Source organism: Epinephelus lanceolatus, chromosome 1, assembly GCF_041903045.1.
Source record: "Epinephelus lanceolatus isolate andai-2023 chromosome 1, ASM4190304v1, whole genome shotgun sequence".
NCBI classification, from domain to species: Eukaryota; Metazoa; Chordata; class Actinopteri; order Perciformes; family Serranidae; genus Epinephelus; species Epinephelus lanceolatus.
This window is the reverse complement of record NC_135734.1, coordinates 3952860-3969280: the sequence shown is the minus strand read 5'-3', so window position 1 is coordinate 3969280 and position 16421 is coordinate 3952860. Positions and strand designations below refer to the sequence as shown.

The window sequence follows — 16421 nt, the reverse complement described above, 5'->3', positions numbered from 1 at the left end:
AACACCCATGTTCTATGCGATCTCATGCCATATGCACAGTCATCCATGGTCCTCTAACTACATGCTTCATGCACTAACACCAGCGTCTGCTAATTGCCCACCTTCATCACTTTATAATCCACAATCATGCATCACTCAAGATTATTTTATCTTGGTTATCTAATCACAATTTCTGTCTTGCTGATTTATTATCTGCTGGTCATGGGACCTATTCTGCTGCACTTCTTTATTCAAGTTGGTCATAAAATGTAATTCTATTGGTTTAATTTACCTTGCTTGCATTTATCATGCTGCTCACTCATTTACATGGTCTGCCGGACATCACGCTGTATGCACATACACCCATGTTCTTCGGGACCTCAAGCAAATGCACAATCACAGTCTGCAGGACCTCATGCTCTATGCACAAACACCCATGGTCTTCGGGACCACTCGCTGTATGCTCATAGGTGGTCCACGGGACCCCTCAACACTTATTTCTGTTGGTCATGTGACTATTCATTTCTGTTTGTCATGCTGACTTAATTTCAATTTGTTCATCGGACCTTATTTTACTTTCACTATTTTATTTAAGCTGGTCTTATTACCTTAGTTTCGGTTTGGTCTATGACCTTTTATGTCTGTTGGTCTTCACTGACCTTTCATTTTGTTCTACACATGGTCCTTAAGACCCCAGGCTGTGCACCCAAGGTCTACGGGACCTCATGCTCATACACAGTATTTTCTGTTTGGTCGTCTGACCATAATTTCTGTTTGTCAATGATGACTTTAATTTCTGTTGGGTTGCCAGACCTTATTTTACTTTGACCAGTTTTATTTAAGTTGGTCTTATGACCTTAGTTTTTGTTTGGTTTTACGGCCTTTTATTTCTGTTTGGTCCTCGTTGACCTTTTATTATGTTCTACATATAGGCCTAGGTCACTAGGACCATGCACCAGTCATGGTATTTTCAGTTTGGTCATCAGACCCTTAAATGCTGTTGCTGACATGCTGAAAATTGCTGACTTTAATTTATGTTTGGTTGCCGGACCTTAATGTTTTTTTAAACATTTTATTTAAGTTGGTCTTCTGACCTTAATTTCTGTTTGGTCTTATGGCCTTTTACTTCAGTTGGTCCTTGTCACAGCTTACTTCATCTCTGGCTTTTATATCATTTGGTGGTTAGACCTCAACACATTTCCCTACTGCTTTCCTTTTCAACACTTATTTCACATACATCATCATCTACTAGTTGGTGGCTCCCTAGCTGTCATTCTAGACATATTCCTACCACATATTTCTCATCAGAGTTATCCCATCTCATTCAGGGCTTATTTCTGTCATATACTTAACAATGCACATATCCATTCCATAGTCTTTCTCGTTTTGCTTTATGCATGTTTCTCTAGCTATGCGTCTCCCCTTAATTTTCTCTTTACATATTTATTAGAAGCCTGTTGCCTCCTGGTAAGGTAAAGATCACCTCATATCAAATATTCAGTTGTCCCTCTCCCTTCTTATGCATCTTTTCCAACTATGAATTCATCACCCTCCTTAAATTATACCATCTCTCATCTCATCAAGTTCAATCAGGAGGACTTTCTTTGTGCTCATCCATTCACAACTCTCTCCATCCCACTCCCACTGCTTCCTCTAATCAGCTGACTATAGGTGTTCACTCATCTAGTTATCCAATCAAACTTTGCTATGGTCTCTCTCAGCCAATCAGGATGCCACTGCAAAATTTTAAATCTGCTCTCTCTGCTGCTGTATTTAGCTACTGTATCATTTTAGGCAGAACCTTTGTGCCCTCCTCCACCCCGTTCACCCTCAGCCAGCATATCCAGACTCCACGACAATCTCAATAAAGGCTCATACATCTACTCATCCAGATCATCAGCACTTCTCTATCTTCCTCTCATCTCATCTTCACCACCTCCACAACCACCAGCATCTAGACCCCGGGGTGGTTCCCTATTCAACAATGGATTCATCACCCTCCTTAAATCATACCATCTCTACAAGGCGTAATTGCCAAAGACATTTTTATTCATATGTTCACATGTTTATAAATATTATTTTACTATAAAAATGAGTCTCTCCTGATTGAATTAAGATTACCCTAATGATATCATCAGAGTTCTTTTTCCAGACTTACAAAAGCTTCTCCAGAACCACAGAAGACATTATACGCTACTTTTTATAGACTACTCTTCATTAAAGGGAACACCACCTAAACTGAGAATACCAATATGGTATTCCCGTGGCCTAGTTAAATTCAGTCAGTATTTGTGAACATGTGATTCTCTCTCTCAAAGTAAGAAACCAAAGAACAAAGTCTTGTGATGTCATCAAGTATAAAGTGTGGAGCTGCTTTGTAGACAATGAATGGAAGGCTGATTTTATGAACCCACGCAATGTTTGTTTTATTTTTTTTATACCCAAATGAGCTATATTCTGTTGTAGTGATCTCAGTGCTGAAACAGAAAATGGACCCATACTCAGAACATTCCTCTGGCTGCTCTCAGTGTCATCTTTTACCATTCATTGTCTGTGGAGCAGCTCTGGGCAAAGTTCCCCTTCAAGAGTAAAACTATAGTAAATCAGACCTTCTTTCTTAAATTGGAGTTTCCCTTTAACATGATATCACTCATTTCGAAACTATGTGAGGTGGCACCAGTGTTAATTGCATTGACACAAACTACGATCTACGAACTACTTCATTTTTGTTGATGAGACAACATGACAAAAATGTCAGTGGTAGACCATCAGATGCTGCCGTGAATGGCCATGCTTGCAATTATATTCAAATGCTGCATGAGCAACAGGCTGGTAAACTCCAGTAAATAGTCTGCTCCGGGATGTTTGGCTAGCCAGCAAAAACACTCACACCGGAGCAGTGTCAGCCATTGGTGTGAGCTGTGAGCTGTAATTCAGCAGTAAATAATCAACCTTGTGTGTCTGACTGAGGATGGTGGTGCTGTTGTGGAGTTTGTTAGTTGCACCAGAGCTGGTAGCAGTTAGCTCCACTTGTTAGCCGCTGAATGGCATTTTGAATTTCTGTCAACTAAAACTAGACTTAAACTATGAAGGATGAAAATGACTAAAATGTGACTAAAATAATAAGCATTTTCATCTCAAGAGTAAAAATAAATCTAAAATATCTGTCAAAATTAAGACTGGATGGCACATAGAGAGAACACAGTTGAGAAGAGGAAAGCTGTTTGATTTGATAGGAGGAGAAGAAGGGTGGAATTAATTGAAACTCTAAATTATTACATTTTTTGGTTTGAATCTTTTGTTTGATGTCTTTCTTCTGAACAGTATAAAGACCCAGTAAAATAAAATTAAAAAAGTTATATGTTAGAAATAATATTCTTTTTCTCTTTTTTTCTTATGCAACCAAAAGTGATTTGAGATGAGCAGTCACAAGTCATGAGCTGTCTTAGAGAATCACACTTGACCATTAGTTTTGTGTTGTGAAATTAAGCAGGGACATATCATGGGTGTAGGTGATTTTTTTCAGTGTCAGTTGGCTTAATGTTGTTTGTATTTCCAAAAGAGTGAGGGGTTACTCACACACTAGTCTCCTCATGGTGTCTTCTATCAGTGGATCATTTTATCAACTAAATCTCAGTTTATTTTGTTAACCAATATCCTATTATTGTACCCTTTTGAATAATATGTCCTTGCTTTGTATCACAATCCCACTCCCCTGGAGTTTGGGTTAAGCTGTTTGCATAAACTTATGACACCCTGCAATTGAGTCTCCATGTTACCATGAATAAACCAGTGGACAGAATATACTTATTTGCTCTATGACTGAGCTGTGGTGGGACACTTTTAATACAGGAGCACCAAAGGATATTTTTCTCTTGACATCAAAATGTACCATGTCACTGCACAACTGGATTTGCACTGACAATGAAACCTTTAAGCAGAGGGTGTGAATCGTTTCTGTGTGGCAGTGAGATGTTAAGGAGTAAAGCAAGCAGCTTCACCAGGTTAGCTTGCAGCATGTGCTTTAAGCGAAATTGCACTGTTGTGCAATTTGGCTCTTATCCAGACATTTTTGAACAGTATGACTCTTTGCCATGACAACATTCATTTTACAGGTATGTAAAATTTTGAACAATATAGAGTAACTAAACCTGCAAAACCACTTTATTTTAGTTGAAAAGTCTATGGGTATTTAGTAGTGTTGTTAATAGATTCAGGTCCAGATTTCAACACTGAGTGGAAAGTTTTTGTATTGTGCCTTGCGCAGCAACATTTTCTTAAATTTCTCTTTTATTTCCTCTTTATTTTCTGGCAAGACTAAATGTAAGAGAAGTCAGCTCCAGATGCAGCGAATTTTCCTAACCATCCAAACCTGCTTTTACCCAGGTGTGCTGAACTATGAATCCCACTTGATCAGAAGTCACCTGTTAGCAAAGGTAACGTCTTCTAAACACTATATAAGACCAAGTGTTGTGCCAGGTGCAAATAATCTGGCACATGCCCAAGATTGGAGAGATGCCACCAAAGATTCTGGAAGAAGGACTTCTATAGTAGTAAAATCAATGTTCTGTCAAATAAACTTCAACAAAGTGAATGTGATTTTCCAGAGTGCCAGCACTGGTATTTCAGGAAAATCAAAAATCCCAGTGATGCCAAAACAATTGCTGTGTCAGCAGCAGTGGTGGAGGAAGTATTAAGATCTTTTAATTAAGTATAAGTAATAATAGCACACTGTAAAAATACTTCGTTACTGGTAAAAGCTCTGCATTGAAAATTTTACCCAAGCAAAAGCATGCAAGTACAATCATGTACTGGAGTATTAAAAGAAAAAGTTACTCATACAATTTTTGTTAAATAAATTGAATAAATCTAAATTAAAAAGGAAAAGCAACAACTCCTCATACACATATATGAGAAAGTGGAACCACAAAATGTTTTTGATCTGAATAATGACTTAAACAATTATGAAAACAGCTGCCAATTCATTTTCTAATTTAATGGAATAATTGTTTAAGATGCACAAATCTTAATTTGTAAAGTAACTAGTAAGTTATCCAATAATTGTAGTAAAATTAAAATTTCCCCCTGAAGTATAGTGGAGTAGAAGTAGACAGTGGCAAAAGATTATAATACTCAAGTAAAATAAAAGCAAAGGGATATAGAGTAACTGAAATTACAGTGGGGTCAATGGACCAAGTATAGTGATGTTTTTTTAGCCTGAAATTTTAAAGTTTAATCATTATTATTACTCTAAAACACAATCTAAATTAAATTATGATTTTTTTTTATGTTCCTCACATATAAAACTTATTTTTTCTTTGTGTTGGACAACAATTTGTGGACATTAAAACCAAAATGTTTTACTCTTATCTTAGTAAAAGTGTTCTTGACAACTTGTACAATGTTCTGTTACCTAAGAGAAGAGCAAAATAAGAAAACACTGGTGAATCCCAGATAGCAATGGGTACTTACAAAATAAAAACAAACCATAGAGCTGATGACACTTTTTACTCAAAACCAGAAACATGAACTTCATGGTGGCACTGGAAGAAAAAAAGAATAACCATCTTCATTTGGGACGGTGAATGTATGTACTCAATAATCTATCCAATAGCTACTGAGATGTCTTAGTGTGGAAAGTGGACTGACTGACTGACATTGTCACCCCCAGAGCTAACAAGTGGCATGGCTAAAACCTTCACCAGATATGAAGAATAGAAATAGTCTGTTGGAGCTTTTGCTAAAATAACTGACTCATTCTAAAAAGAAAAAGAAAAAGGGTTGACCTTTGACCTTTACAGATATTGACACAAAACTGCAAATGTGTGCCTGTGTATGTACCCACGGATACATTCAAATGAAGCAGAATTTAATATAATCTTCCTGTGCATCCTCTTACATGAAATTTGGGCACTTTCTGGGCCACTTGTGTGTAGCTTGAAGTCTTTGGGAGTACAGCTTCTATCTCCTCACATTACATTCAGAGGAGGAGCAGAACAGACAGCTTCCTGTGATTTAATATGTCTGTGGGTGCTGGATGTAACTAGTCTGTGCAGAGAGGTGTGTAATGCACATTAACACATTTAGAAATACCAACACGTTTCACTTCCTGTTCCTCCTTGTAATTCTGTTATTGGCTGCTGGCGGCATTCAGTAAACAATGTAAATCTAATCACATACATGAGGGGCATCTCATTAAAGGAAAATGTGTCCTGTTGGAATTACATTAAGTGAATTCCAACATGCTGAAATGTAAAACATGATTGCATGTGTTAACCATTGCTTGCCTGACCAGAATACATCAGCATATTTAAAACAAGAATTAATCCCAGTTCAACAGTGAGATTTTCATAGGGATGGGATGGGAGGATGAATGTATGATCTCGTGCAAAAACATAATCATTACATTTTGTTTTTGACTGGCAAAGTGTGCACCACTCCAACTCAGCCATATAGATAATGAGGTTTGAAATCATCTGGAAACCATACACTTGGTCTTCTGAGAAATCCAAATATAGCGTACCATACATACACCTGCCACACTAGCATAACTGCCGCCTGTGTGTTTGTGACAGAAGTCGTCACATGTTTCATTTAAATTCAAAGCTAATAATCTTCTGATGTGCTCAGGAGGACATGTAGGCACACACGCTCATGTGGGAAATACAGACAGCAGCTGAATGATTTGCTGAGATGTGTGAACATGCGACTGACCCAAGAGTGTTTCTTTCTCCGTTTCTCTTTCTCTGCACAGTGGGATGCCATAAATGAGATGGACGAATACTTCAGCCCTATCCACACGTACCAGGTGTGTAATGTCCTCAGTGTTTTATTAGAGCTAATTATAAGAACTTCATGGAATATATCACTCTGATCTCAGGGAAACTGTTTTTTTCTTAATGTAAATTAAGTGTGATCTTAAAGCACAAACTGGATAGTTAATAACCAGCTATTCTTATATATCTGTCAGATTATATAGTTATAATGTTCATTAAATAATACAAATAAAGATTATACAACAGAGCCCATGAATGAGCCACCACACAGCTACAGACTCTCCTTAGCAGCTAACCCAGTAGCACAGTAACATACTCAATCCCCGAGCACAACTATGACCTCTTGCTCATTAGCTAAGGTTAGCACAAAGCAGGTAGGTGATTCAGCCAGAAAAACTGAAAGGTCTGTTAGTGCCAGCTGTTTAGCTTGTGTTTTTATGACTGTGGCACCTAACAGAGAGGTTTATTCATGTATGTTTTAGACTGACAGAGCTCAGAAAGCTTGTGGGGCGTGACAAACTTGCCGCTGACACCAACTCTGATACCATGCACTCTAATGTCAGTAGTAATATAGTGTTTATACAATAGGGGAGGGGTTATGTCAAGGATGACTCCGATGGGTCATGGAGCAGGTTTTTAGGCCCATACAAAAAATCCTGTACACAGAAATGATGAAAAACGGTTTAAAAGTCTAACTCTACAGTTCGGTGCTACACAGTTCAAATGTTTTTAACCAGCCAGGCGGCTGTGGCTCAGAGGAGCGGGTCGTCCACCAATCAGAAGATCAGCAGTTCAATCCCTGGCCCCTCCTTGAGCAAGATACTGAACCCCAAATTACTCCAGATGATGCTTCCATTGGTGTGTGAGTGTGTTAAAAAAAAAAAAAAGGCCTGAGTAGGCCACCAGTAGCCTATGTGACTGTATGTGTAAATGGGTAAATGTGACTCAGAGTGTGAAAAGTGCATTGAGTGGTCAGATGACTAGAAAGGCGGTATAAAAATGCAGGTCCATTTACCAATTTCTAACATGTATAATGTAGATCGCTTTGATGCTGCAGCTGGTAAAGTCACTGAGTCACTGGCTTCGTTTAAGTCTCTCCTAAAAAATAAAAAATACTTCTTTCATAAAGCACATCCTGACATTATCTGAGCTGTCTGTCTGTTTTATTGCTATCTTACTGACTTTAATGACCTTTCATTATCTTGATTTTAATTGTGGCCTTATTTTATCTTTTACTAGTTGACATTTTATGACATGTTATTTGTTTTATTCTTCTTGTGTCTTAAAGCTCCAGTAGGCAACATTGTTTTGGTGTAACTGAGTAAAAATTTTATAATATCCTTTATAAATGAAGTGGTCTGAGACAAACAATAGGTTTCTGCACCTCACCATGGCTCTGTGTTCAGCCTCTAAAGAATCAGTATCGTGCCAATGTGCATCAACCAAGTAAAGGTCAGCTCAGACCACTGCGTTCTTATTGGCTGTTCTACTGCATATGCGCGTTCTCGTGCCGCCGGCAGAAGGGGAGAGCAAGCGGCAATGGCGAACAGTGCACCAGGTAAAATAGCTATTCCAGCATTGGCTACAACTGCCTACACGGCTAAACAACCCAAAAAAAGGAAGACAGAACTCGGTTCCCCGGAGCCCCGGAGCCCCGGAGCCCCGGAGGGAGGGGAAGGGTGAGGTGGGGCGAGGGTCGGCCGTGGGAGTGGAGCCGAGGGCTCTCCGCAGAGAGGGAGAGCTGAGCCTCGGGGGTATGTGCGGGGTGGGCTGCGCGGTGAGGGAGAGCCGAGGCTCGGGAGTATGTGCGGGGCCACGAGGGAGGGATGGGGAGGGCTGCTGCACGGTGAGGGAGAGCCGAAGCTCCCAGAGAAGGAGAAATAGAACCAAGTAGGATAAAATACTTGCGTGCTCGTCTGGTAGGAGGGGCTCAGGGTGGAGACGAACGAAACCTAACTCAGATGAGACTCAAAAATCAACCGTTTTCAGGCTTTCTACCTACCGCAGCTTTAATTGTGTTTAGTTTCTTTGTACTGCACTTTGTAACTGTGTTTTCAAAGGTGCTATATAAATAAAGCTTTTACATATCTTTACAAATTATCATTGATAAATGATGACGTAGTTTTATAGATGCTCAGCAGTATATAAAGTATTTAAATGAGCTCCACCTTTATGATAATGATAATAATAATAATAATAATAACAATAGATATGTATATGTAAATGATAAGTAACTAAAGCAGACAAATAAATGAAGTGGAGTAAAAAGTACAATATATCCCTCTAAGATGGAGAGGAGTAGAAGTATAATGTAACATAAAATGGAAGCACTCAAGTGCAAGTACTGTAACGCAAAATTCTAATGATAGCAGTTGCAAAGTATTGTGTTTCTACTCAATACTACTTACTAACTACTAATATTTTAAACAGCACAATCCTTAATTAATCTGGAAAGTATAAAACTGTTTTAAAGGGTAAATAAGATGCCAGAAAGCAATAAAAGCACCAAAACAGAGCTTGTTCATCAAATAAATTTCCTGGGTAGGTTCCCCCCAGACCCCCCTACAGAGGTCAGGGCTAGGTCAGGGTGCATGTGGAAATACTCACTCTGAGTGCTGCAGCATACAGTATGCAAATTTGCGAATCCAAGGATAGTGAAGGAATGACCCACCCTCATCTCTCTATGAGTGGCCAGTACTCATTGCCTTTGTTGGTAGGATTGGTTGGACTTAGGCAAGAGGAGTGGTATTGGTTAGGATTATGGTAAAATGTCAGGGTAAGTGGACCAGAGGCAGAGTAAGGCAGAGTGAAGGCCTTTGCACACTTAATCTGTTTTTTTCATCTGAAATTCTTGCACGTCTATAAATAACTATGACCACACAGTGTTTCAATCATGGTTGCACTCTGAGTACAAAACTTTAGACTTTAGTAATTTAAGTTTTCTTGGCATGTTTAATTTTCTGCATTTTTCACATCTGTCAAAAGCCTTGAGAGAGGTGTTTGACCAAGAATCAGTGAAGCAAATGTGGCGACGGGAAACATCCATGATAAAGTACAGGAACAGGTCAATAAGTATCCTTTCATAACTCAAATTGCTCATGTTCAACAGGTCAGATAGTAATATTCAGGTGGATGATGATGAAGAGGATAAGGATTGCACGCAGACAGACAGACAGACAGACAGACAGCGAAAATGTGGAGACAGAGAAGGACAGCTGGGCCTCTTTAGCTGCTGTGCCAAATGCATGGGGAAAGACTGGCAACAGCCAGATAGGTAACTCCAGTGGAGAGAAGCAGGGGAGGAAATGTGTCTTTTCATTTTGTCTCGTATTATGAATTTTCACAATAAAAAGAACCATAAAATGCACCATGTGTACCAGGTTTTGGAATAGCAGAGTGGGCTCTGGGCACTCTGTCTGAGGAATCGCAACAGCAAAACACCAAGTGTTGTGAATGTGTGATTAACTCACTGATTAACCGTTTGTTAATTCATGTAGAAATAGAACGCTCTGTTTCTTTGATTACCAGCATTCTCATTTTAGTGTAGTGAATCAGATTGGATTTACAAGCTTACTCAAAGACAAAGGAGTAATGTGTCCCCACCTTGGGCCTAATTTACTTCTTCTGTTACAGACTTTAATAAAGGGCCGTTTGGGTACTCAAGTGACAAAGAACTCTGCTGGCATTGAGCTGGAGTACCATTAGTGCTGCTCTCCCTCATCACTGCAGTCCCTTTCTTGTTGTTCCTGTTGACTCCTCCTCCGTCCTCACTTCCATATCTCATGCATCTGCTTCCTCCTCTCCAGCACACCATTTACAGTTGTGTCTACGCCCTCATGCTTCGCTGATTAAGAGGATGGTCACTACAAGGGTAAAAGCTCAACCAGATGCAAGTGTTTTGTTAATAGTTCCCATCTGGTGGCAGGAAGTAAAACATATTAAAACAAGCAATATAAAAGCAGTACGCAATTTCAGATTGAAAGCATGCGAATAAAACCAAGCACAGTGTTGTAAATTATACTAGGAGGCCTCACGGGGGGGATAGCAAAAATACTGGAAACAATACTTGGCATCACACGGAGGCACCAAAAATGTAGGGAATCTACTAGGCGGGGATCCTTTTTATTTGGAATCTATGATAATACTATGTGTCACACAGGGACACCCAAAATGTTGTGATCTAGGTACCAGTGCTATGTTTACATGGCGGTACCATTTGTCGGGACTTAAGCCTTAACACGGTCCTGACCTCGTAATAGAGCTCCAATTAAAGTATCAAATTGGCTATCTGAACTAATAAATAATTATTAAAAATGATTATTAATTATGTTAAATAATGTGACTTAATTTACATTAAATCACCTCGTGGGGCACCATTCTCGAAAGGGGAAAAATAAGTCTCTTAAAGTTCACTAAACTATCAATTTGGAATTTTGATTAATAATTAAATTAATAACCATAACCAAAATTAATAGTAAAGCCTGAAGGATTTCAGAGTTTTTGACATACCAGAGGCTGACTATTCATTCACTCTTGTGCAACATCAAACAGATAGCAGGTATGATTTCAAAATATATTTATTCATAAAGGTAACAAAGCAAAACAAAACACACAAATTCTAACTAACTATATACAAGCTTGGTGTGTATATGTGTGTGTGTGTGTGTGTGTGTGTGTGTGTGTGTGTGTGTGTGTGTGTGTGTGTGTGTGTGTGCGCGAGCGAGAGAAAAAAAAGACTAAGGCAGGTGTGGTAATCAAAGGGTTGTGTGGCCTACAAAATAAAATGGCTGACAACAGAGAACTACAAGATGGCCGAATCAAAGCTGGCTTCGGGTCGGGCGAGGGTTTGTCTGATGGTGTGGTCAGGACAAAGACAAAGGAAAAGAAGCGGGGAACCTCTTTGGGTGTTGCAAAGAGTCTGGATGAGTGCAGAGGATGTTTAGTTGAGTGCAAGACATTGTCTGTATACTGCATTAGCAAACTAACATCACTTAGCTTTGGCGAAGCCAACTAACCAATAACTTAACCTGCAAAAAATCACAACAGTGACTCAATAAACAGCATTAAATCACATACATTCAGTTAAACAGTCTTGCTTAGCGTGTACAGCTGTGATAAAGCTATGCCCAGTTACGTTACCAATTCTTGAACGGATGGAGGGAAGAGTTGGTTTGAGCTGTGTTGCATTTGTTAGCCGGCAGGGGAAAGCTCGAAAGAGCTGTGGTTCCAGGTGCAGTCTTTGTTGTGTCCTTGTTGCAAAGGTGCAGATTCGAGGAAGCCGGTTGCTCAGGGTCCTTATAGAGTTAGATGTTGGGGTGCTAACTGAACTTGGTTATGCTGGTTGCTGGAAAGTTAGCGAACCTTGTATTTGCACACTAATTTCCCTGGTTCCTGGTTTTGCTCCTGCTGTGGCATGCAGGTCATGGTCCAGGAGAGCACAAGTTTGTGAGCAAGGAGCAAGAGTCTGAGCTGGCAGCTCAGGAAGAAAGAGGCCGTCTAGGCCAGTCAAAGGCCCAGGAGCAAGAGTGCCTGTCTGGGCTGGTCAAGGGCCCAGCAGGAAAGAGGACATAGAGAGTGAAGAATGCAGGACTTCTCTTAGAGTTTGCCTGGTGACATCACAGACTCACATGACACCATAAAAGTACTGTCCAATCAGGCATGAAAACTGGTCTCTCATTCAGGTCACAGAATACGGCATCCTGTGGAGATAAGGGCCAGATATTTGTCTTCTCTTGAAGAACAAAGAGCATGCAGAGAAGAAAAGCCTTCACATGTCCAGTTTAGACTTTAAAAAGTGACAAATCATCTGTGGTCCAGTGAATCCCAACAACAGGAATAAAATAATTTCAACAATATATAAAACCCTGCAATATAAAATAACCACAGCAAAATAAAATATGAATATAGCAAACAAAATATCTCCAGCATACGAAATACACAAGGCCCAGAAATCTACAGGGACAGGGCATGTTACTTGTGTATTTCCAAAGTCCTAAACCATTATAGATGTAATATGGAGCATTCTACCATTAGCAAGTAACATAAGCCACATAAAATGTAAAAAATAAATAGAATAAGAAAAGATAATGCGATGATTTCAGTAGATCAAGCAGTCAGTCAAATGCTGATTGAAGTGGTCAGTGTCTACCATAATGTCTGCCATACTGAGTAAAGGTTCATCTCGATGTCAACTCAGGCTTTCTCACCTTAATACATATTAGCTGTTGTGAAGAGCTCCAGCCAGCTGCTCCGCGCTTCAAAACAACAAAGCATTATACAGGAGTGGGGACATCTTCCAAAACAAACAAAAAAAGGAAAACAAAAGCCACACATAGCTCCTTTAAGGATGATAATGTTTGTTTTTACTGCTGATGTGTATTGCTGCTAGAGTTGCTGATTCCGACACTTATTCTGACTCAGGTCTGTAACGTGATGAGCCCCAGCCAGAACAACTGGCTAAGGACGGCCTGGATCCCTCGAGAGGGAGCAAGGAGGATCTACATTGAGGTCAAGTTCACCCTGAGAGACTGCAACAGCATGCCTGGAGTACTGGGCACCTGCAAGGTAATAACACTCAGACAGAAAGAAGAGGATAGGGAAGGTAGAGGGGATAGAAAAAAGGGGACAAAGCTGTAACATAGAGTTCTTGAATTAATTAGTTTAAGTCATGTTAGTGTATATAGTTAGCATTTCCAAATCACAATCTGAGATGAAGTCTCTTTAAACTCTTACACAGTTTAAAGACTCACAATGGCCTTTAAACATAATTATGAAATTACTTTTTTTTCTTTGAAGGACTTTTGTGACATTTGGTTAATTTGACATCCTGCTCGACTTAATCTGTGAAAAGAACAATTGTACCAAATAATTTGTCTGTGTTGGGTAGCTACGGGGCATGCATTTTAACACTAAGGCACTTTATAAAAGCACTGCAGTTATGTATATTAGGCATAAATAATCATAACCATCAAAAAACTAAAAAAAAAAGAGAACTTGTAGCCGTTCTGCGGCTTGGTAGTGAGTTAATTTTAATCATAGGCTACAATAAATAATGCATGTAGCCACTGTGATATCACCCATTGGTTTGTGGACTCCCTTCTTTAAGCTTCAGGTCTGGCATTTTGGTATCGCCATCTCGGATTTTTTTAGAGCCAGACACGAACATGTTTGGTCGACAGTGTGGAGATGCCCCCAGTACTAGCTGCTAGCTTGGTTAGCACAATGGATTTTTAGAAATGGTTGACTGTGATAATACTAATGCCAATGCTATTTTTCGCCGGCAAAAACATGCTTGAAAACATTATGACAACATGTACTTGTAGTAAAACTAAATTTGATTTCTTAGAGTCTTTTAGTACAATCAAATGCTCAACAAGACTTTTTCAGATGACAAAAATGTACAATTAACTTCCAGAAACTGAAAACACACTGAAAAAATGAGAACTACGGCTATGCCTGTACTTTGTGAATTTGGAGTTATGCCATGGTTACGTTACATAAAAGCCGGTAGTCCATATGATTTATGGAACCATTCAAGCCAATGCACTGTCAACAACACGGTCCTGCATATATTTCACAATAAAAAGCCTTGTGTTAACAATGGGATTCTGTCCACAGACATGTTAACAGAGAACTTTTATTTTGAAATGGAAACAGGAAATTCATTCATTCATTCATTTTTTCATTACTGTGATAGATAAAGAAGATAAAGAAGATTAAAACTGTATTGAAAGGTGTTTTCATGTCAATGACTACTGGACCACAAAAAGACTATTTTCACATTTTGTTTTTGCTGAAAAAAAAAAAAAAAAGAAAAAAGGCCAGACTCCTATTCTCTAGATGTTCCATAACTGAGGAGCAGCCAGGCCACGCCTGAGCAGATTAGATTAGATTAGATTAGCTCAAATCTCTTAACCTGGGTAGGGAAAGAAAAACAAAAGGTTCCACAACACACACATGCTGCTTATGCAGGCAGTGTGGCTCCTCAAATCTGTTAACATGAGCGGCAAAAGAAAAAAAAGAGGCTCTGCAATTCACACCCTGTCTGTGTAGGCAGTGTGGCTGCTCAAACCTGTTAACCTGGGCGGCAAAAGAAAAACAAGAGTGCTGCTCACACAGGCAGTGTGACTGCTGAAAGCAGTTAACCTGGGCAGCAAAGAAAAATAAGAGGTTCCACAACACACACACTGCTCACGCGGGCAGTGTGGCCCAGGCAGTAGGCCGTCATTTAAAAAAACACGACATGTACAGTTGTCATGTACAGGAAAAATTCTGCCTAGAGACTTAACCATTTTGTTTACCAGGCAGTAAATATGTTTATTTCTGCTGTGTATTTTAACATGGGGGTCTATGGGGAATGACTTGCTTTTTGGGTCAGCCAAGAGGCAATTCAACGAGCTGCAGTTTTTGGCACTTACTCATTGGCTTCATTTTTCAGGCCCGAAGGTTGCTACTTCATTTTAAAGGGATAGTGGACCCAAAAATTAAAATTCAGCCATTATTTACTCACCCATATGCCGATGGAGCCCCTGGTGAAGTTTTAGAGTGCTCACATCCCTTGCAGAGATCGGCGGGGGGAGCGGCTAGCACACCTAATGGCAGACGGCGCCCTAGACTAACGTCCAAGAACACAAAATTGAATCCACAAAGTATCTCCATACTGCTCATCCGTAGTGATCCAAGTGTGCTGCAGCCCGGCATAAGTTGTTTCGAAAAACATCATATGAACTCTGTTTTTAGCCTCACTGTAGCCTGTAGCTCTGACTGCTTCTCTGTGCTCCGTGTTCACGTGTACGCGCTTGTGCGAGACCAGCGAAAGCATGGGCTTTGCTCACCCGTGTTTACATCGCGTAACACGTGCACCGCAGGGGGAGACAACAGTAACCACAGGAGCTAAAAGATAATTTGCACTATGGTCTTTTAGCAAAGGACAGCCCAACATGTCTGAAGACTTTGAAATTGAGGAGGAACAGCATTTCTTTGTTGAGCCGTATTTGTTTGAGTCCGAGTATACGGACGTGGAACTCAGGCTACTGGACGAAGCAGCCGCTGCAGCTCATGAGCCTAACCCTCAGCCAGCCGCAGAATACCGGAGTCGAGCACTGGAAACCTGGTGGTGCAGTTGTTTCAAATGTAGAGCAATGCTAACGGATGAGGAAAGTCTTTGCTGCTCAGACTGGGAATTGGCGATGCCTGCACTTGAGAATCTGGACATCAGTACTGACGAGACTGCTGCTCTTCAGAGACCATGCATCACCGATCACCCTGAGCGTGCACACGTGAGCGCGGAGCACAGAGAAGCAGTCAGAGCTACAGGCTACAGTGAGGCTAAAAACAGAGTTCATATGACGTTTTTCGAAACAACATTTTATGTTAGGGCTGCAGCACACTTGGATCACTACGGATGAGCAGTATGGAGATACTTTGTGGATTCAATTTTGTGTTCTTGGACGTTAGTCTGGGGCGCCGTCTGCCTTTAGGTGTGCTAGCCGCTCCCCCCCACGATCTCCGCAAGGGATGTGAGGATTCTAAAACTTCACCAGGGCCTCCATCGGCATATGGGTGAGTAGATAATGGTTGAATTTACATTTTTGGGTGCACTTTCCCTTTAATGATCAAATATAGCCCAAACAGTCCTTTGTAGGAAAGTAGATGTGGAGCTTACCA

The 16421-nt window shown here is 40.1% G+C and overlaps 1 protein-coding gene across 5 annotated transcripts in view; it reads left to right on the top strand.

The window, feature by feature from the left end:
• The window catches only part of epha8 (eph receptor A8), a 343102-nt gene that overhangs the window by 130424 nt on the left and 196257 nt on the right, over positions 1-16421 (top strand). For all 5 annotated transcript variants that reach the window (XM_033632678.2, XM_078169183.1, XM_033632677.2 and 2 more), the window contains exons 3-4: positions 6734-6787; positions 13176-13319. In XM_033632678.2, coding sequence (XP_033488569.2) covers positions 6734-6787; positions 13176-13319 — 198 coding nt within the window. The remainder of the gene's footprint in view (positions 1-6733; positions 6788-13175; positions 13320-16421) is intronic.